Below are 22904 nucleotides of genomic sequence, written 5' to 3'. Positions count from 1 at the left end.
CCGCTTACAACATGCATGTGAATGTGTTGATACAAATGACACAGAAGAAAATTCTGCCAACATTTCTGCTGCCTAAAGTAGAGTTTTAGGGTAGTAACATATTAAGAAAAAAGCAGGGACATAGCATGAAATATTATTAAGAAAAATAAATGGGTGGAGATGTAGTTCTGTGTATTGGTTGCTAAATGTATAGAGTGGATCTAAAAAACGTAATGTATGGATAAATTACCAATAACATGCATTTAGGAAATTGGGTGAATTTTCATTTGACGTCAAAAACTCAAAAAATGATAAAACTAAAAAAAGAGGAAAGATTTTAAGATCCTTACCTGTATGAGTCTGCCGTTCACTGTCAGAAGAAAAATATCTGTTCCAGGAATCAGGCCACATTTTTTTGGTAAATCAAGTGCAATAACATTCAATTAAACATTACATTAAACACAGTACAACAGTTTTGACCTGCGTCAATATTATGCCAATTTCAGACTACTACAACAATTTTGGCAGGATCTGTTTGATGTAGAGTGTCATGTTATTTTACAAACAACATTTATGGGATAAAAGACACTTGTATAGAGTGTCATCATAGAGGATGATGACTAAACTTGTTATTATAAATAATGCCATGTTTATCATGACGTGTCATTGACCAATAGGAGCACAGAAGCGATACAACAGAGTTATTAAGATATCGTTTTAGTAGCCCACTGTTCGTTCACGTTTGATTCTGGTTTGACCAGTCTGACATGTTTCTTTTCCATGATAAAACAAAAAAAAAAAAAAAAGTTACAAAAATTTTTTGAGTCTGAATCTGGCATATAAGATATCATGAAAGTCGCAACCAAAGTATAATTAGGAACTTTATTCTTTTACAAAAGTACAAATTTAATAGAGATGAGCACTTTTTTTCCAAACCAACCAAACATTCAAAAAATTGTTAAATTTAGCAAAAATAGAAATTCTAATAGATATGTTTTTTTTAGACAAAAGACAATCCCTTGATCAGCAATACTGTTTGTCCGAACGCCAGCACAAACAATACGGATTAAAAGCAGTCGAAGAGATGGAAAAAGATTCAAAGGAATCATTGCACGTGACATGAACGCTGACCATCTCCCAACATACATCTCTGTACAAACGCCAAAACGTAAATGTCAATGTCTCTTCCTCTCCTACTGCATGTCATAAAGGGCAGTATACAAATACTTGAGACATAAAATAATGCCCGATGACCGATACTAAATTTATAGCCAATGTGAATTTCAAAACACAAAAATACAGGATTCAATATGCAACATTAGTATTTTAAAATCATTACTGCAGTCTGTCAAAGCCACCCCATTTTTAATGTACTTAATTAAAAAACAAAATGGTCAAATTAACGAAACGTACAAACTGCCATTTCTCCACAAATAAGTTACGAGAGATCCTGCTCTAGAATCGTTGTTGAAGCGATGCATATTAGTATTAGCATATTGGAGAATTCCATGCCGTGGATTTGCTTAAAAACAATGGTGCCCCAGGAGGGCCACATAAGGCACCATTTCACAGTATACTTAACACAGACACTAGTGAAACCGTACACACCTAGAACCCCACACTGAGTGTGCGAGACAAAACCGTCACTGAAGTTCAAAAGACCATCCAATAGGATGAAAGACAGTCAGTGTTTTACAACACAGAGTTTCTTCATTTTGCATAAATCAGTAACAAAAAAAACAAAATCGACGCCGTTCCCTCAGAGACTTAAAGATGCGCTACTTATAAGTTACTAAAAATACCTCCGACTCGTTAGACTTCTTAAAACCAGGAGCTTTTGCATTCACATTTCCAGTGTCTCTATTGCAAATGAGGCGTTCCGTTAAAAACAAGTCGTCCAGCCGCTATCCGTTTAAAACAAGTCTCTATCCTGAAACGTAAAACCATACAGAGTCCAAGTTAATGAATAAAAAGATCAACATTGCTCAAAAAGGATGGCTCATTAATCCGAAACAAAGGGGAAATAAAAGCATTAAAAGGGCGACCCGGAGGGGAGGAAATATCACATGATGTCCACAGCCGCCTCCGTACGGGCTTTTCCAGAACCTTCTCATCCCCAGAACACCAACGTTTGGAAGATTTACAGCAACACTCTAGTACTCAAAGAGTTTATGCCACAGGTGAGTCTGAAGGCACAGACTGGAAATGAATGCGGAGAAGGAGAGGAAGACTTGAACGCGTTACTGAGGGAGAAGCAGGAGTACCATTAGCGCTAGCGTGCTACTTCAAAAGGGCCTTGTAGAGCAGCGTGGACCTAGCCGTGGTTCGCTCCTGCTCCAAGCAGAAGATCAAGTCCCTGAGGTTGACCCGGGTGATGCGCTGACGGGTCTGCCTGACTGAGGATGAAGAGGATGAGGTAGAACCGGTCGCTGATCCGGAGGAGCCCGCAGGAAGCTGTGGGAAGGAAGAAAGAATTCATTAGGTCAGGGTCATTGTTTAGCTGCCATGTCAACCATGATTGAACTGATGTTTGAAAAGGCTGTGACTGATGACTGTAAAGAGATGAACTATTCAGGTGGCTTTTTTTTTTTTCTTTTAAACTCAACTGAACAGCCAACATTTCGATTTTTATTCTTTTTGTTCTCTGCCTAGTAAAATGGCTTAAAGCAACAAATAATCATTTTTAAATAGTAAATAATAAAATAAAATATCAAAAATTGAATTAAACAGCTCCCAAAAATCTTAACTCACTTTTTCATCTCACGTCAAATAGTTTTAAACCACAATGCATTTCTTTATTCTATTGAAAAGATATTTTGAAGAAAGCTGACAACCTGTAACTATTGACTTTCAACAAACACTATGGAAGACAACCATTTCAGGTTTTCATCTTTCTTCAAAATATCTTCTTTTGTGTTTAACAGAAGACAGAAATTCATAAAAGTTTGACAAAGTTAGGGGTAACTAAATAATAGTGGGCAAAGCAAGGCTTCATTAAACACTGAAACAGTCGAAGCTTTGAAAAGTTTTGAAACCCGTCTACAGTGACACCTATTGTTTTTTTTTTCCATGTATTGCTCTGGAACAGCTTCAGCAACAAACACTTAAGCAAATTGAAGTATTAAATCCCACGTTGTAGAGTTGAGGCTTCAAATGATTTAGATCCGAATAAACACTTTGTGAATACATTTGTCTTGTTTTGGTAAAATTATTACAATACATCAAGTTATAATTTCAGAGTATTTGAAATTGCTCGTAGTCGTTCATTTATACTTCTGTATGCTGTTTGTGTTGCTCTTCAATAACACTTCCAAAACGCTAGCTAGGTAATGTTGCGTTCCACTGTATCGAGTTACTTTTTGAGTTTTTTTTTTTTGAACGCTGCTTAAAGTACAAGTAGCTAAAACTTGCTCATTCAGGGATGGGAACATGTGGACGTGCAATTACATTAATCATAAGGTAAACACAAAACAAAAGTTTCCATGTGGAGCTATTTCATGGGACTATACACTTATAAACACTCGCTCCAACAGGTTTGCGCGTCTCTCAGTCCCCAACCACACTGGTCACAGATTCCAAGCCGACCAATTACAGAGCTTGCGATACGCGTCAGTGCAACATGTAGTTACATGTCAGTCAAACGCCAGTCAACACTTCTGAAATGACCAATGCTTTGAATCCTTTTAGTCACTTGAACTGGGTCTTTCCAATAACCTTAGTCCCATGACCTGGGTGTTTAAGATTTAGCTTCAGTGCAGCGTTTCAAACCACTTGCACTTCTGGATCTCGACACTGTGTCGAAACGTTAGTTACATCAGCCATCCCTACTAAATGACAGAATTTTCTATTTTTAGTGAATTATCCCTTTAAGTCAGATCATGTTGACCTTTAAACTGTAAAAAGGGCACACTATACACATATATTACCTTAGTTACATTGCTTTGGCCACATATACAAAAGTAACAAATAAAACATTACCAAAACTAACTACTTATATCCAACTAAATTAAAAGCCAAACAAAAGAGAACTACACCAGTGCAGGCTTCGCTTTAATACCTTGCTCATTTTTCAGTTGTCAAAGCTTCTCTGCTTTAGTGCTTTTGTGTGTTTGTCAGCACACCTGCACAACATGTGATCATGTGTTCTGAGCTCGAGGCCATTTAGAACCACACCTCATGCCTCGGGCAGCACACTTTTGCTCTCCACTTCAGACGCCAGCGAGATCACAGCAATACTCTTTCCAAAAACCATACTGAAAATCCATATGCGCATAAAAACAGTCAACATAAAGAAACCGAGGGATTGCAAGCGGCCGCAGAAACATTAAGATAGTGTGAAGACCTTCCATCTAATTTCCTGAGGGTGAAGACGTCGTTGTTTACGATATTCATCATCCATGCAGGGGGTCTTTAGTGTTGCATCACTCGGTGGGAATGAGGTTGAGGGTCTTCAGTCTTCACTGAACATCAAGTATATACAGAACGTGAGAAGGTGTAAGATGGCCTTGGGGCACAAAACACACACCACACCCTACAGAAACAACCTGCAGCTCGGTTGGGATCAATATCACCCTCATACATGCTCCTCCACACCCTGGATGATTCCCACTCTCACACACACCCAGGGCTGGCAGAGCTCACCACATGTTTACGCGGGCAGGTCGCTGCGCGGTCTTGTACGCTCTTAATGTTAGCTCATTATTCTGAAATTGTCAGGAGGACTTGAAGGGAGGAATGAAACGCGAAACTGAAATCAGAGATTGGTGCCAAAATGTTTCAGTCATGGCCGCGCCCTGAGGAGGAAGTGGAGAGCAAGATGCGATCAGGTGATAGTAAGCCGCTGGTTATGTATTGTAGACATTTAAATAAACCTGAAATCAATGCTGGATATTGGATGCTGTGTGTGTGTTTCTGTGTGGTTTCAGCGTCTGACTCAACGCAGCGCAATAGTCGAGAAATGTCATATCAACAAACACTTAAAGACAGAGGTGCTGCATTTAATGATTTCAAAAATGGGTCAATGATATGGTGCCCAAAGTACGGGTCTTATTCATTCAAATATGCAACTCTTATATGAAATTTACGAAATACATATCTTCTGGTGCATTCAAATGACAACTATGTGCTTAAAATAATCCTGGCTCACAGTTCAATAAAAAAAGCTGAGTTCTGCATGCCAGGCCAGTTTGTGGCGATTTGACTTTTTACACACCTGTCATATATAGTCCTGTAGTCCGTTGTTGTTTTGGTTCTCAAGTACTCACGCATAACTATAGACTGAACCTTTAATAAACATGATTTTGATCAACACTTCCGCCAAATCCTGTTTTTATAGTTTGAGATGATCATGTTACGGTTTGTTATTGTAAATAGAAATATTAATACAAAAAAAAAATACAACAGACAAAAGTACATAAAATAGTTAAAATGACCCATCTGGTGCTGACAGAAAGAGTGGTGCAATATTTTACTTCAATACTGTCAATGTATTAATATATAATAATAATAAATGATATATTTGTCTTTAATAAAAATCCAATCATCATCTATTAATAACATTTTGAGCACTGAACTAAATATACACTTTAACTGGTAAAAATCATGAATGATTCTGAGATCAGACTTAAGTTTGGTCTCTTTCTAAAGAAGACGTACAGCAAGGCTATTCAATTAGTTTGGCATGGGGGCCGGTTCATGAAAAGCATCCCAAACGAAGGGCCAGAGAGATATGACTTGCTATGAGTGATGACAAAACAGCATAGGAGCCCATATGCTGTATTTTTGCTCCTTAAGACACCCACGTTGGCTTTTTCTACCTTAAAATGTTAATTTATTGTATTTTGAAACTACATAACATCACTGCATTGTACAATAGGCTTTTTTTTTTTTTTTTTACAAACATTCAAATGTTGTATTTCAGAGCACAACAAAAGCAGTGCATTGCTGAAGTAGGCTTCTTCTACATTCAGACACATTCAGATGTTATGTTTTGAACTGCATAACAATTAGGGATGCAACAATTATAGATTTTGGTAGTACAATTATATAGTCTGAAGAATAATCATGGTTTCACAGTTATCACATCTAACATAAATTTAAGCTTTATATCTTTTGTTTACATTGCACTGAATGGCACACACAACTCTAACTGTGAGATGTTTTCTACTGCGTCCTCCCGGAAAGCCGCAAGCGTGTTGCTCTGCTTGTGCGCACATATCGTCATATATTTTTACATTGGAAATAACAAACTTGCAAGCTGAGAAGAAGTGATATGGGAACGGCCGCTGCTATAGTTGATCCTGTGTGTGTGTGTGTGTTAGCCTCTGTGTACATACCTGGAACTTTAAACTAGCGCACAGTTGGCTTGGCAACTTGGCATAACTTAGTTTAATTCGTTTCGTTTTGTGCAGCAGAAATGCGGCTTAGAGAAGCCTTTATGATTAATTAACTGTGACGAAGAAAGCGCAGTTAATAGTGAAATTGGCTAATTGTTGCATCCATAATAAAGATATCAGTGCATTGTACAAAAGACCTTTTCTACAAACATATTCTGAGCGAGTGACTCTCGCTCTGCGCAGCCTTTAGCTCATGCTGTATTGAACAGACGCACGTCACTTCATAACTATAGCGGCCGTTTTTCAACTGAACTATTATTTTTGATGTCTTGGACTGGTCACACTGTTTGGAGGGCCGGAACAAATTACCTCAGGGGCCAGGATCGGCCTGCGGGGCGCCAATTGAATGGCCCTAACAACAGAATGGCAGATTGTGTTAAAGTTGAAAGCATAACAATAAAATGAAAGTAAATGAATGTGCAAAGGCACAAATGACTATATTAATTCTATTCTATGAACACATTTTCCAAAAACAAGAGAAAAATGACATCCATAAACAAAACATTAATTGTGATTTGAATCTAAGGTGATACCTTTAAAAATTGCTTTTATGAAGATTTTGTTTGGACAAAGTAGCAAAAATCCTTTAACCTTTGCAGATCATCAGAACGTGATTATATTCTTTGTACGTTCACACTTTGCATAGCAAGTGCCAAAACAGGTGACAGACCAATACCAAACAATTAAACTAAATATAAAAGCCTGTATTAATATATGAAAAAATATAGCAAAAGTATAAAAGTATTACTGAAAAAAACACTGCAACCAACATGCAGATATAAAGCAGAAAACACATAATTAATGGGACCTTTGCAGACTCAATTGATTATATTAAAATTGAAAAAAAAACATGCATAAAAAACTAATATTATTAGTTTTGTTAAATATTTTTATAACTATTTTAAAGAAGGATGTGTACACAAGGTATTTGAAACTGTTTATTTTAAATGGCTACATGACATAACATTAGTAAAAAAAAAAATGTAAGAAAAAAAGTTCTTAAAAACATATCGAAAGCAAAGCACATTTCTAAAAACTTCCTACTAGTAGCATTTTAAACTCCATTATGAGTGGACACTTCATCTTTCCCCCATAACAAATATTAACAAAAAGCAAAGCTGCCATTATCTGTAAAATAATTCATTTTTGAATAAATATCCAATATGTAAGCAGCACCTAAACTCTAGCCTTTAGTAAGAGACTGTTCTACTTGCTCAACTCGACACTGCAGTACAGGAAGACTGCGTTTCACAGTTAGCATGTGTGGGTGAACACGCTCAGGGCATTTTGCCACTATCCTAGTGGTGCGTTAGAGATGGAGCTTGTTAAGCCTGCATAAATGTGTAAAGATATGGATGAATATATTACAGATGTGAGCATTAACGTGCCCCGGGCGCACAGAGAAATGTATTTTTTTTAAAACCACATTAGCTGTGGAGTGGAATGTGTAGGGTGCACAAGCTATCTTTTCGAGTGTCATTAGGGTTAAAGTGTGTTGTAAACCCTTCAGTTGAGTTTGTGTGTAGGACAGCGAACACCTCCAGAGAAACAGACTCCAAACCCTGAAGAGATGAGGCAGCTTACGCTTGTAGCTTTCTGAAAGGCATGAATTGAGCAGAATGGCACAAACCTCTCCTTCAACCAGACATCTTAAAATGTTCAAAACAAGTACAAGTCGTAAAAGAAATCAGTGCTGCTTCGATGCTAGCCTAGACCTGAAAAGCCCTTCAACTAAAAGGTGACCAAACTACCACAGAGAAAATCTTCTCCAGACAAAATGGAGAGAGAAAGAGAAAAAAAACCTTATTACTCCACCTTATTCCTCCAAACGACTGTGAGCACTTCTGGCCTCTAAAGGTTAGAGAGTGCCTGAGGGTGCTGTGTGTCTCCAGCGTTTGGGGAAATGACTCGCCTTGCCTCTGCACGAACACAGCCCAGTCTCTGCAGAACTGCCGCCTGGGGCTACGCAACCCTGCTCTGCTTCACTTTAACCCTATACTAGCCTGCTTTTTGATGGCGGTCTTTTACTTTGATCCAGGACCATCTAACCTTGTGCAATTACAAAACTATGAGGGACAAGGTTGGGTTTCAAAAACAAGCTAAACTTCAACCACAAAATCTTCATACTGTAGTTCTTTGGAGAAGATCTGAAGTTGCAAACACACTTAAAAATAGGGGTTCTTTGGTATCATTTTCAAAAAGAAATGTTACCCTCCATGGAATCTTTCCAAAGTCTACATGAAATCAAAATTTACAAAGTTTTATTGTTAGTCTTAAAGAGCCCCTATTATGGGTTTTTGAAAATGACCTTTTATGTAGTGTGTAGCACAGCTCTAAGTGAATGAACTAGGGATAGGAAGATTAACCGATATGTATTGATACGCGGTCATGCGCGTGCACGATGCGAGTGCAGCGGTAGAGCAGCAGAGGATGAATTAAATTTTGGAAGCAAATCGAGATGCATCAGTTTTTGCGAGATGCATCGATTTTTCCAAGATACAACTTATATTTTTAATATAGAATGTATTTTTTATTTATTAACAAGTGTTGTCAACCTGTTTTTGGCGCATAATTTAATCGACCTACATAAAGTAAGCCTTAGCAACGGATTTGCGGATGTGTACACTTACACTACAATTCAGTGTATCAGGTGTGTGGATGAAGCCAGTGGAGCGCCCTCAGAAAGCGCGAGAAGCAAAACAAACATTTTATTCCTCACTGAGTTTTAAATCTTAAGTATGGCAACATTATGGATTTAAGGATGGACGACTTGACAGGACAGATGCAATTTGCAAAATGTGCCACGCATCTGTTAAATACACGGGCAGTACGACTAATCTGATATCGCACTTGAAGCGGCGCCTCGGTGTTGTTGTGGAAGCATCTTCCAGTGTTCCTGCATCCCCGGCTTTCTGCTCTGCTTCAACTGTAGCTACCAGCTCCAAAAGTGGTGAGAAAAGCTTTGAAAGTTTTCTCCATGCGCAACAGTTCTGCTCGTTCTACGCCAATAACGAATGCTATTGCATTGTTCATCTGCAAAGATTTTCAGCCTAGTGTCACGGAGAACGAAGGTTTTAAACACCTCCTGTTAATTTTTATTTATTTATATTTTTATTAGCCTGTTGTTTACAGTGAAAGTGATGTTTCAAAGCAGCATAACACTGCTAGTTCACGACCTTAAGTTTTGAATATTCAGTGGCACAATATATCTTTGTAAAACTTGTTTTCATAGTTGAAAAGTTAAATCACAATTCTTGTTGTGCAATGGTAACTTAAACCTTTATGTTGAAAGAGTGCAAATATATACATTTATAATATATATTGCACTTATACATTCTGTTTATCTTGAAAATCTTTAAATAATATGTGCTATAGGTTCTAAAATGGCCCTCTATTGTAAACTGACACTCTGGCTCTGAGAGAAAAGCCAGTTTGTAAAAAAAGTCTTGGTTTTACTTGGTTAATAAATAATCAAACTAATTTAATGGCACAGCATCCTTTCTTACATCATCTCATAAACTTAATCTAATAAGTTAGTGCTGAATTATCGCATTGTATCGTGATATGGGTGTAAATCGTATCTTGTTGCATCGCAATGTCACAAATGTATCGCTAATATATCGGATCGTATTCTTTGTATCGAGATGCGTATAGGATCGGCATTATAGCTTAGATGCCCAACCCTAGAATGAACACATCCAGCTGAGGTTTAAATTTGAAAGTGCACGATGTTTAAAACTATTGATTTTTCAAGGAAAGAGTCAACTCAGAGTCAAATAAATGATTTGTTTTGTGATCTGATCTTTTTTCAGCTTGTATCAACATCAATACGACACATTGCCAATATGAAGTGCCGGATCCGGTAAAACGTGAATGTGCCTTTCCCTTCAAACACTAGTGTAGAGCAGGGGATTGTTAATGCCACGAAGGTTACAATTATTAGTTATTAATTATTAGTTAATTTCACACAAAAAAAATCACAGTATGCCATGTGCTGTGTTTGTTTCTTTAATTTTTCTGATGATTGATACAATAGCCTACATTGCAATGCGGTATTCACCTGCCATTGGTAATAAAGGAGGGATCAGCAAAGACTATTAATGTATGGAACTTTGTCAGTAACTGTTACACAGTTTATACAGACCAGCTTCTTGTTACTTCAGATCCTGTAAGTGTTTCTCCTTTTTACATAACCTGCAAGTGGGATTGAAATAGTTGCCTCATTTTCTATAGTTTGCAAAATATGTATTTAATAATGTGTTGTAACTTGTAATCATTCTACATGGCTTGTAATCACTTATCTATTATAGATCAGTACTTGTAATGCAACTTTTAAATTAAATATTTATGGGCTATTGACATATCAACATGATACATGCTTTCATCAGCTGTTCCTATACACACACGACATGGCCGATTTATAAAAAATATTTAAACCTTTGCCATGGTGTGGAATAATACTAAAAGTTTGTCGTTGTTATGGGGTTATGGTTAGGAATAGAGTAATGTGCTGCTGTTTAACTGCTTTGATTTAATTTACTCCTGCATTGGGCTCACACATTTACTCCGAACTCTACTTCATAACCATGGTGGGTGTTTCTTACCATTTCACGCTGAACCCAGTTGACCAATCAAAACAGACTGGGTCATCCAACCAAATCAGCGCATATTAGCATCAAGCAAGGGAGGAATTTGGGAACAAAAGGAGTCGTTAGGATAAATAGGTAAAAAATTATAAGATTATGAAAGTGTTTTTTGACTTTGCATGCATGTTAGTCTGTTGTTGGAGACCCCAAAACCAAAATATGACATTTTATAATAAATATCGCAGGATTTTTAGGATGAACTTTCCATGATAATCATTGGTAATTTTTAATCAAAAACTGAGCATTTGCTTACAGTATTAAGTTGCAGTCCTTCTTTTATGACATTTTGACGGCTTGGACAAATAGTTGCTATCTCAAGCCCTTTCAACTGTTAGTTTGCTGCAAGTAGAAATTGAGGAGCGCAAAAAAACCCACCCATCTACTCAATAGCAGTCTCATTTAAGAGGCTGTATGCATTCAAAAGCCTTTTTTGTCTTTTTTATGGCATGGTAACGTCTTAATTCAAAGGCCCAATTCAATTGTAGCCACCAAATGCATCCTTCATTGCCCAGTTATGAAGTATGCAACCAGTGGATCCGTTGCGGCCTTGAACATCCCAAGATTTATTTTGCGCTGATGGTATTGGAATGGGTTTCAGTCTACTTTGATATCTAACTAAACGAAAGGTGGTTTAAACCTTTTTCTAAATAGATCAAAGGACATGTAAACACTTGACAGGAATACAAAATTAAAATCGGAAAGTTTTATGCATGTGTAGAAACTGTAAATGGCATATGACGCACAAAAGTAGTTACTGATGAACATGAGAGAACGTATTTCACTCTCTATAGCTTAAGACAATAACGCTTCTGTCTTTCATCCATAAATGCCTTTTGTTCACTGAATGGGGCATTTTACTGCTCGATAAACAGGCAGTGCAGCATAAAGCTTTTTATGTACCTCATCTCCCAAAATGGGAAGTCTTTTGAAAACGGAGATAAAATGCAGGAGTATTTGCTAGTATGTACATCTTGAAACAGCAGGAAACTCTATATTCATGGAGTGTGTGCATTTCACAAGATCAAATCCAATTGGAAACTTCTGACATCAAGCATATCCCTTTATTAAACATTCATTTAAACAATATTTGTGGATTCATCACCTGGAAAGAATTTATTACAGCTGATTGCAAAATTTATGGTGTAAAGGTAGCTTTAGTGTCTGTTACTGAATGTGGTGTTCATTTTGATGTTAAATCAGGGTTGTGGAATTAACATCTGTAACAAAAAAAAAAATTTTTTTTTGCATGATTCTGTGCATGTCAGTGCAGCTTAAATTGTCCATAAAAATATTAAAAAGAGATCAGATCATTAAAAGGTTCTTTGGGGAACCTGAAATAGTTTTCTTATGGCAGCTCTATGAAATAATGCCAAGATGGTTCTTTCACATATACTTAAGGACACCATAAGGACCCAACTATGGTCATTTTTCTGGTCCATTTATCTCACACTTCTAGTTCGTGGCTTGGTGTGTATTAACCACGGATTAAATCTGTAAACTAGTTGACACTACACATAATTAAAAAGTCTTGCTGTGGGGAAGGGGATTTTCTAATTAGTGAAATAGCGACAAAGCTCCAGTTCCTTTGCCTCTAGTGAAGTTGAGGAGCTGAGGGGCAGAGCTGGGATAAAATCCAGGCCCGCGGCCCAAACCAAAACACAGGCATGTGAGGCTTTGTGGTGTTCCATCATTACCTCACCACATAATTAACTACAGACACAACAAAATGTATGCATGCTAGTAAAACTGATGAAGATAATATAAACCCAGAATCAACCCTAAACCCAACACCACCAAATACTTTTCAGATGTTTTGTTTCCTTCAGTCTTTGGTAAAAAACCAACTGAGTGGTTCAAATAATGATAGATGTAAAATGCAGATAATATCTGATTCTCAGAAAAAAAAGTGATGAATAGCAGATAATAGATATTGCCCATTTAAGGTGTTAGCAGATTGCTGTATGGTTGTTAAAACAGTCAGACCACCACAGAAACACATTAGCAGTGCTAAATTATCCAAAATACCTTCAAAGCAAGTCAACATGCTTAGTGTTTTGAGTTATCTTTATCTTTATTCTGTGTATTCTGTGTGGTTGCTTTGACCATTCTAGGGAGTTTTGTTGCCAAACATTTTTTTTTAATACTGCAAATTCTGTCACCATTTACTCAACTTTCAATTGTCACAAACAAAGTTTCTTTCTTCTGTTGAACACAAAAGAAGAGATTCTGAAAATGCTATCAGACAAAGAATACTCAAAGATATGGAACCACCGGAGGCTGAGTAAATTTTTAATTTTGGGTGAACTATAGCCCCTTTAAGTTAATCTGGCTCTTATTTGGCTATTAACATGCTGTTATGCACCAACTGGTTCTCATGCTTATGTGATTGAAGGTGTTAAACTGCCATAAAAAAAACATATAGTGTCTGAAAAGTGACCGATAATGCATGTAGGATTTCCATGAACAAACAAAACCAAAAGAGTAATTTATTCACAATGCATTAATACGCTTGAGTGCACGCCAAAACTGTGACGTCATCGCAGTGTTTGCTGATAATTGATTTGGGTACGTGCAACATGATTTCTGCTGGTGGAGCGCACAAATAGTTTTTTTTTTAATTCAAGCAATGACTTCATGTGGCATCACATTTCATTTGAGTAGAATATGAATCACTCTGAAGAGATTTTGCCTGAAACAGGTACGCTTGTACAATGATCCGTCCATCCCTGATCATAGGGATAACGAAATGGCCAATAATTCTTGGTTAGAAATTGCAACAGCCATGGAAAAAGAAAGTTTTTTGTTAATAAATTTAGAAAAACTTGAGGGATAAGTTAAAACCAAAAAGAGAGGTCATGGCAAAAGTGAAGACCCATGTAGCTTTAATAAACAAATAAAGAATAAGTTTTTTTTCACCATTCATAGGTTTTACACTGATGTATATATTAAAATTTAGAATTTAAAACTCTTTAATAATTACAAAACTAAAACAAATAAACATCATTACTTTGATAACTGAAAAAGAATATTTGAATCGGTTTACAATACACTGATGCACTATTTTTCTAGGATTTATTGGTGATAATTGTCAAGAATGGACCATTATTGCCTTTTTAACATATCGGTTCACAAACTAGCCCGACAGTAATATGTGAATTGTGGAGAGGGCTAAATAAAAAAGGTGTCTTTAGGTGTCCTTTTTCTGCTTTTATATATATGTGTGTATATATATATCCGCGATATATATATTTGTAGAGTAACCCATGTTCTTTAATAGGTATAACTGTCAGAGCAAAAAAGCAAGTGATGCATCAAAGTTTGAATTTAAAAAATGTTTAATCATTTATAAAAAAAAAAAAAAAGTTTAAAAATCTTAAACGATATTAATGAAAGTATTTCCGGAAACCTACTTCTATGTTTATACGTCTGACTTAACGGTCATATTCTTTTGAACGCCCCTTGGAATTTTAAGTATATTACAATGGCGAACGCGTCAAGCATAAAATCCTTGTCCATTTTTCGAGGTGAGCGTGCAGTTAGCAGAGGCCCGCGATGCAGAGCCAAGTGAAAGTGTAAATCAGCCTTAAGGTCCTCCGGGTGGTTTTCACCAATGTTATGCAGTTGCTAGGGTATTCTGGATGGTTGGTTTTGGTGGAAACTTATGGCCTACTATAAGTCTCAAGCATAGAGATGTAGAATAGGTTCTAGTTATATGACGTTCTCTACTTGATCCATAACCATTGCCAATAACCATCAAATTTGCAACGAATGCCAATTTAGAATAGCTCCGGGAAAATCTTTACTGTAATAGAAAAGTGCAGCGAGTATGCCAAACACTTGGGTCAGAGGAGATATGAATGTCAGAAGATGCCATACACCATGATTCATCCAGGCTGTGGGAGTTGACATCTTCAGACCTCTCCAACTCTGTTTTTCGAAGATTAAGCATAATTTAAGTGTCTAATTTGACAACATACATCTTTCCAATTTGTGTGGTAAACATCCACGCTGCAGATTCGAGAATATTCTGCACACGTTTTAGAAACAGCATATCCTCTTTTTTTTTCACCCTCTTTCACTCTCTCAGCACAAAGAACCGGGATGCTTCAGGCAACACTTGCGGGAGAACGAACATTCTGCCTACATCTGCCTGCAATTCAAACAGCTCTCCCACATTGTGTTGCCTGTATAAAAAAAGAGCACTTGTCAACAGCTTACATGGCTACAAGGTACAAATTAAGCTCGAGGGCGATGCTATACAAACACATAAAGTAGCTCAACAAAGATTGTGGCATGATGTCTTTAAAACACTCTTTTAGTTTGGAGCACAAAACAAAAATGTTCTATTAAAGCAAACAGGATGGTGAATGACTGCGTTTCTACAGATTTTGTGTCTCATATAGCTCTCATAATAAGTTAAAACATTTTGCATATTAGTGAAATGGATTTAACAAATAACATGGCATGCGAACTGCAAAATACATGTCAGTGTTTCAATCTAAAATATACGCAATGTATAAAGAGCAATACTATGAGCTGTAATGGTAGCTGAACAGCTTGAGGGAATCAGGAGGGTAAGCCGAGATGGTGCCAATACCCCTCTGGCTTCTACATACACAGAGGGTCATTGCAGTAATATGAAACAGATTATTTACACAACCAACCAGAAATCTCTGGCAGTGGGGAAAGAAAGAAAATTGTATTTAAAAAAAATAATACATAAACGTAGGAAATCCAAGACCAAAATGTATAGAACCATTGCGAGTCACAGCTGTTTTTACTCTTACATTCAACAACAAATATGCTGGAAAAAGTTCTGTGGTCTTTTTACTTACATGAATAACAACACAAAGATGAATTTTACAGTATTTCAAAATAGTTACATCCGTTATGATACAAATGAATAATGCCCTCCAAAACCATGATTTAAAAAGACCTGATAATGTAAAAGCTGATCAAGAGAGTTTACAACCTTGATATGTATAATAACCAAGAAAACTCCTACACTGTAAAAAATTAATCCGTTAAATTTACTCTAAAAACCTGGCAGCTGTGGTTGCCAGTATTTTACTGTTAAAAATTTGGTACAAACCGTAAAAGTATTTTCATTTTTACAGTAAACTATTGTATTTGATTAATTTATTGAGTTAATATGTCTGTATTTTGAATTAACAACATTCTGTATACACATCTTTTGTTACACAGGTATACATGTTAACACATATGCAGGTGGTGATGAGAAAGCTAAAAAATGAACCAATGCTCATCTCAAGCAACTTTTCTCACAAGCAGAAACGTGTATCAGTGCCCATTGTTATTAACACAGCTACTAAACACCAGTATGGTAACATGCATAAAACTAAAGTCATGAAATAAACATTGTTCATGAACATTAGATGTAACATAAATCTCTATTGTATATTACTAAAGGGGACACAACTAAAAAGATCCATAGTAATGTCAACAATAAGCATAAAAAGTAATGTGCCATGCAGGGAATTCTGGGAAAGTCAATTTACGATTATTCACTGTATATATTAGGGAAACATACTTTTAACCAGGTTATGGATTTTTACAGTAGCATTTTTACAGTTTTTTTTTTTTTTACCGTTGAAATCATAGCATTGTTTACAGTGATAATAAATCTAAAATATATGATCATTATAAAAATAACTGTTCAAGTTAATAACTGCAGAAAGGTGTTTACATTTAAGATTTAAGAAAAATACTCAGATAGAGATACAGAGCCTGTGTGACTTCTGTGAGGTTGTAACTTATTCCAACTGATGAAATGAAGTAAACTAAATGTATGGAAGGACACAGAGAAATAGGAAGGAAAGCGATAGAGAGAGAGAGAGAGAGAGAGAGAGAGAAAGAAGAGAAGTGGTAGAGTATGACTTGAATTTAATATTTCATGATTGCCTGAAGGATTTTTCACAGATCAATGTGACTCTGTACCCAAGCCAGTGTCAGCCAGAGAGCGTCAGGAGAAAGCAAGAGTGAGAGAAAGAGAAAACAGTTGAAAGTATGAGATATATAGAGTAAAAAGACAGAGAAAAAGAGTTAAAGAAGGACAAGCGTAAAAAAAGAAGACCGAAAGAAAGTGACAGTGAAAGAAATATTTGGCTCATCGGTTCAGGAGACTGTTAGTCTTCTAAACACCAGTGTGTGTTTGCTCCATGAGAGATACACCCTCCACTGCCTCTGTGGCCGAGGGCTTTGCCAGAGGCACACATTACCTCTGTTAATGGGTTTCCATTTGAGCAGCAGAAAGGAAGCCAATAACCTATCCACACTAATGGATTAGTCTACATGTAGGCAACCTCTGCAGCTAATCTTGGACCAACTGTTTTCTTTCTTCGCAGATGAAACAAAGGATGTATCCATATGTGAGTACAAAAGTGAAATTACAGGGAAAAAGAAAGTAGAAACTTCAAGCCAACAGATCCACAAAACCCTCCTGCTGTTCTGACTGGCGTCACTCAAGCCAGTTTTCACAAAACTCTAGCAGTTGGAGGCAACTTGGTGAGTGTTGTCCTTCCACGGCCATCATGAACCAATAAACTTACCATTTTAATTAGCGAAGATTAACAAGGGAGGTAATTAATTTCTGAGATGGGCATCTTAAAAGCGCCAAAGGCTTGACTTTGTTGACGGAGCCGAATGCTTTTTCATTGATGTGGGCAAAATAGAGGGGCATCATTATAAGCTGGCGAAAAGCATGCACTTGCATTCTAAAAAAGTCGATGGCTGGAAACGTTACTTTTTGAGAGCTATTGTGTTGTTATTATTGGAACTTAATATAGTAGAGCACCTTATTCATTTCATCAACCCCCTGACTGAACCTTTATTAGAGATAACAGGTAAATAAAGACAAAAGGCTGCAATAATCACACAGATCACAATCCAGGAAACAAAGAACAGCAAGTAGTAAATGTTAAGCCTCTAGTTATATTTCCACCAAATTTTTAAGCACATTTTATAATATTGGATAAAATGTTCAATGGGTAAGGTGCACATACATTTAAAAATGCAAATGAAAAAAACCCTAAAAGTTTGGTAAGATAAAACTTTTTATAGGTCAAAAAGTTTGATGTCTTAAAATGTGTATAAACTATGACGGTAATGTGAGTTTGTGATAAGAGATCATTTGCAGGCCCGTAGTCAGCCTGGTAAAAGGGGTGGTTCGTTTTTCTCAAAAAGTGCACCTTTTTGCCTCATTTTCTATTTAATTATGAGATTTAAATTGTCGGATGGATCATAACCGCACTTTTTGATACAGCAAAAATATTTCCTAAAGATGAAATGTGCAGAGGTGGAAGGAGTACAGAAAAATCATACTCGTGTAAAAGGACTATTACTTGCTTAGAATGTAGTGCAAGTAGAGTAAGTCAATGTCTAGCCAGTGTCCTAAGATTTTAGGTTGTGTTAGAAACGTGACCAAAATCCAACATCGAGCCAACATCTTATACCTACATCCAATACTGACATTTATTCGTCAGGTATGACAACCAAAATCCAACGTCTGATAAACGTCATAGTGGTAACGTCCACACAACATCAAGCTTTAACGTCATTAGTATTTGGTTGATTTTAGGTTAGTCATTGAACATTGGGGTTCTGATGTGATTTAAGGTTGAACGTTGGGGTTCTGATGTCAACCTGATTATCATTTCAAAATAAAATGCAACATCCTCACCCGCGGAACAACGCCAATCTTGTGTCAAAATTGTGTCTGCAGGGTGTTTAAGGCTATTTTTATCATCATACAGTGAACATCTGTCATCTTCTCATCAGTGACATGCATCTAAACAGTCTCTGGGTCAGTGCATGTAAAGATTTTGAACATCATCTTGGACACCTTTAATGCTTCCAAACAGTTTGCTGCAATTATAAATCGTCCATGTCTTGAGGTAGTTCATTATGTTGCGATTTCCCTTCTATGTGCGATTTGATAGGACAGGAATCACAAGACTACTCAGCCAATACCCATAGACAAGAAAAAAATAAAGAAGTGACTGCAGGTTGAAAGAAAGAAGTGGAGTAAAAGTACAGCTACAGCACTAAAAATGTACCCAAGGGAGAGTAAAAGTGCATATTTTTAAAACTACAAGGTAAATTACAACTTCTGAGAAAAACTACCCAACTACATTAGTTTGAGTATTTGTAATGTTAAATTACGCCACTGGAAATTTGAAATAATACTTATTTTTTAAATGCATATTATTCACATCATATATCATTAGGGGAAAAAAAATGAATATGTTAAAGTTTTAAATAAAACCTTTTTGTCAATTGCCATATATAAGGCAAATAACAAACAGGCCAGCATTTTCAACTTTCCACAGTCAGAATTTGGCCATTTTAATAATAAAAAAGTAAGTATTACATAATAATAATAATAATAATAATAATAATAATAATAATAATAATGTAGGGCTTCCCGATTTGTCTAACCTCTCTTGTACAAAAGTACATTTAAAAACTCATGGATAACAACAGCCAAAATAGTATTCAAATCAATTTCAATATGGTCCGCTTTTAGTGCTTTACAACTTTTTACTGCTGTGACCAGTCTTTTTAGTTATTTATAATAAATTTTAGTAATAAGGTCCAAGATTTAGAATAAAAATTACCTGTAAAATGTTTTCTCTGTTTAAAAACAATATAGTAGCGAAAAAAGACTTCTAAAATGAAAATATTTGTTAGCATTGGCCAAAACTGAATAGCTGAAGTTTCACTGAAGCGACAGCCAACTGAGGATTCCACTTGGTCTTAAAACCTTTTTCAAATGGTTATTTTCACTATTTTTAAAGACATAGCAGTCAAAATAAGACAAATGAGCTCATGTATGGGATAAATTTTGGACCTTTGTCAATGAGGGGTAGGTCTTTTGAACCACCCGAACCCCCCTCCGTGATAAGGGCCTGATGTAATAACAAAAATGGGTGCAATGGGACAGCCTTAATGGACAAAACAACAGACCAATGACATTATTAAGCATTGGAAATGTTGATCTGGTCATTTGAAAAAGTGCGTCATCAAAGTGGTTTGATATTTTTTGATATAGAACTGAGCTCCCAAAGAATGCTCTCATGCCTACATTCCTTACGCTTTGTCTTCTGAGGCGACTACCAAAATTCCATTTTTCCTTTTGGTATTTGGAGCCAGTTTATCAGCAAGTGACCATTTTGTTCTCTTTGACTCACTGGATGGTAACGGTGCTTTTTTGGCAAATGTTTTGAGATATTCAAGTTTTACATATAAGTTTAATTTGCATCTTTGGACGGAAACATATCTACTGGCATATCTAAGACACACCAAACAAGAACAGGTCATGAAAACTGAAACGTAGAGCTGCCATTCTGTAATAGCAAAACGGCAACAAAAGATGCTTAAAGTGTTGCAAGAACAACACCCAAAGCCCAGAGCAATAGGAAAAAGTAATAAGTTCTGATGAGCTGTATTTCTTTTTTCATATATATATATCCCGACAGGTATAGGTTTTGATGTTACGTTTGAAGTCGAGATAAGGTCAAACGCATTTATGGTCTCACCAAGTTCCATCATTGAACCACCATGTGAGGTTCATGAGCACACAGTAGGAATAGTAAATCTCATCTCCATCCTTCAAGGCACTTTTTTTTCTCATGGAGAATGATGCAATATTCCACTCTACACACACTTCAAGAGTTTTATAACAGTATTCCAAGAAGGACTGAAAATGTTCTGGAGGCCCTGCTCTTCATTTGATCATAGCTACATACTGCAAGGGATTTTCCATTCTGTCAACTCCCTGTACAAGCTACAGTAAGTCTACTGAGTGTTACGCATTGCATGTGTCTTTATTTAAGGCTTGTATTGTCAGTCAACCTTTTAAAGAAGCTTTGTTTAACAAAGATTAGCACTGTGAATCTAGAAAAAGCATCATCATATCCAGATCTACAAAGAAATATTTAATGCTTAATAAGAAAAAAATTGTATTAAATATAATTTTTTTGATAATTTTTTTTTGACATTTTCAGTTGAATTTTATATGAACACAATGATAAATGGTCCTCTACTGTTTAAATCTTTTTTTTTAGCATGACAAAAAGATTTATCAGGGTCGAACAAATAAACCCAATTTGACCTCCTCTAATATATTGGATGAAAAAATGCCTGTCAAAGGAGGACTTAATCAATACAAAATTAAAAAAAAGCAGAACACATCATCACTCTTTCAAAGCCCTAAACACCAACAGAGACCTTCCTCTTCTTGCAAAGATAGCCTGGGGTCGGAAAGAGGCAATTTTTGGCATTACGTTATTCCACGCAACCCCTACAAACTGATAACAGACTCTTCATGCTCCTTCTTATCATGTCAAAACACATGCAGATAACCCACAGATAGCGCACACACACAAGACTCATCGCATCACCTCGCTTGAAAAAACACTGGCACTCCAATCAACCGGCAAAATCTGCCACGGGAAACAAGAGAATCTGTGTGAGTTTTATATTAATGATCTAACTTTACACAACAGTGACAAACCACAGAGATGAAGCATCGTTTGTAGGCCAAGGTGAACCCATAGAGACTGCTTGGAGCATGAGGAAACGGATATCTAAATGAGGAATATCTGTAAACCACCAATTTATTGGGATAATTTTTACAAATTTGCATTTAAACAAAATACTTAGACAATTATAAAGAGCACAAATAAGATTCGAAAGATCAATGAATAACTTAAATTGCAGTCTATTGCCTTTAAATGTCTGGACTAATATATATATATATATATATATATATATATATATATATATATATATATATATATATATATATATATAAAACTGTAAAAATGTTTTTAATGTGAATTTAGGAAAACAATCATCTCAATTAATTTTGAAAGAATAAAGTTGCAATGAATTAAGAATTTCTTTTATATTGTAAATAAAGATGTTTACATCAGCCATTACATACCATCTATTTATAATGATCCAATCTAATAATTTAATATCATAACAAACTCAATTATAACCTTTGACATCTGAACAATTGAGATGAACAATTTGACCGATGTACCACCTGACCAATGCAGTTTTATTTCTTTACAATAAACAGAAACACACAATTTTGATCTAATGTCATTTCTCCTTGATGCTATGGTAATTGCGACATGGCATGAACGCAGCATTGCATCAGAGTAAATATTATTTAAAAAGAAAACTTATATGTGTATAAAATTTGTTAGTTATTGACTGCATTGAGGAAAGACTTGAATGTGAACTTGCAGTGGGTTGGGGAAAAAAGGTGTGGGTTTAAAGTTGTTAAAGTTTAAAGGTGCGGTGGTAATTTTTAATCAAAACCTGACATTTCCACGATTGGAGTGGTGGTCCATCTCGGTTGACATGCGTTTAAGGGCTTCTGCCACAATATCATTAGTTTGCGATGAAATAATTATGCACAAAAACGAAAGCTCCTTGCCCACGATTCCATTTCAGTTAGAAGTACAGTACATCAAACTAATGAAAGGTCTCAGCTACTTCCGGTTCACATGATGGACTTTTAGCCTACTAATTGACTAAAGAATTCTAACATACATCAACAGAGAAGTCTGTCACCACATAGTCTTTTTGTGAAATGTGGATTCATTTGTAAATTAAAACAGGCATATTTTTAGATTTTAATTTTAATTAAATTTTCGCATTCAAAGACTAACTTCAAATATGTTAGAGGATGACAGCAGAGGTCACTTGAATATGAAAATAAGGTAAATCAGGATCTCTGCAGGTCTGACTGAGTCAAATTTAAGACTTTAAGGACTTTTTAAGACACTATGAATGAAGTTTCAGGCAGGTCTAAACCATGAGGATTTTTACCTGAACCATTAAAAAATAC

General features: G+C 36.1%; 1 protein-coding gene across 2 annotated transcripts in view; it reads right to left on the bottom strand.

Moving 5' to 3' along the window:
- Positions 1 to 849: 849 nt before the first annotated feature.
- Positions 850 to 22904, bottom strand: part of si:dkey-219c3.2 — an 85572-nt gene continuing 63517 nt past the window's right edge. For both annotated transcript variants that reach the window (XM_005163068.6, XM_017354184.4), the window contains exon 14: positions 850 to 2433. In XM_005163068.6, the coding sequence (XP_005163125.3) occupies positions 2260 to 2433 (174 nt within the window). In that variant the 3' untranslated portion in view covers positions 850 to 2259. The remainder of the gene's footprint in view (positions 2434 to 22904) is intronic.

Source organism: Danio rerio, chromosome 25, assembly GCF_049306965.1.
Source record: "Danio rerio strain Tuebingen ecotype United States chromosome 25, GRCz12tu, whole genome shotgun sequence".
In the NCBI taxonomy this organism is placed as follows: domain Eukaryota; kingdom Metazoa; phylum Chordata; class Actinopteri; order Cypriniformes; family Danionidae; genus Danio; species Danio rerio.
This window is presented reverse-complemented; position numbering and strand designations above follow the sequence as displayed.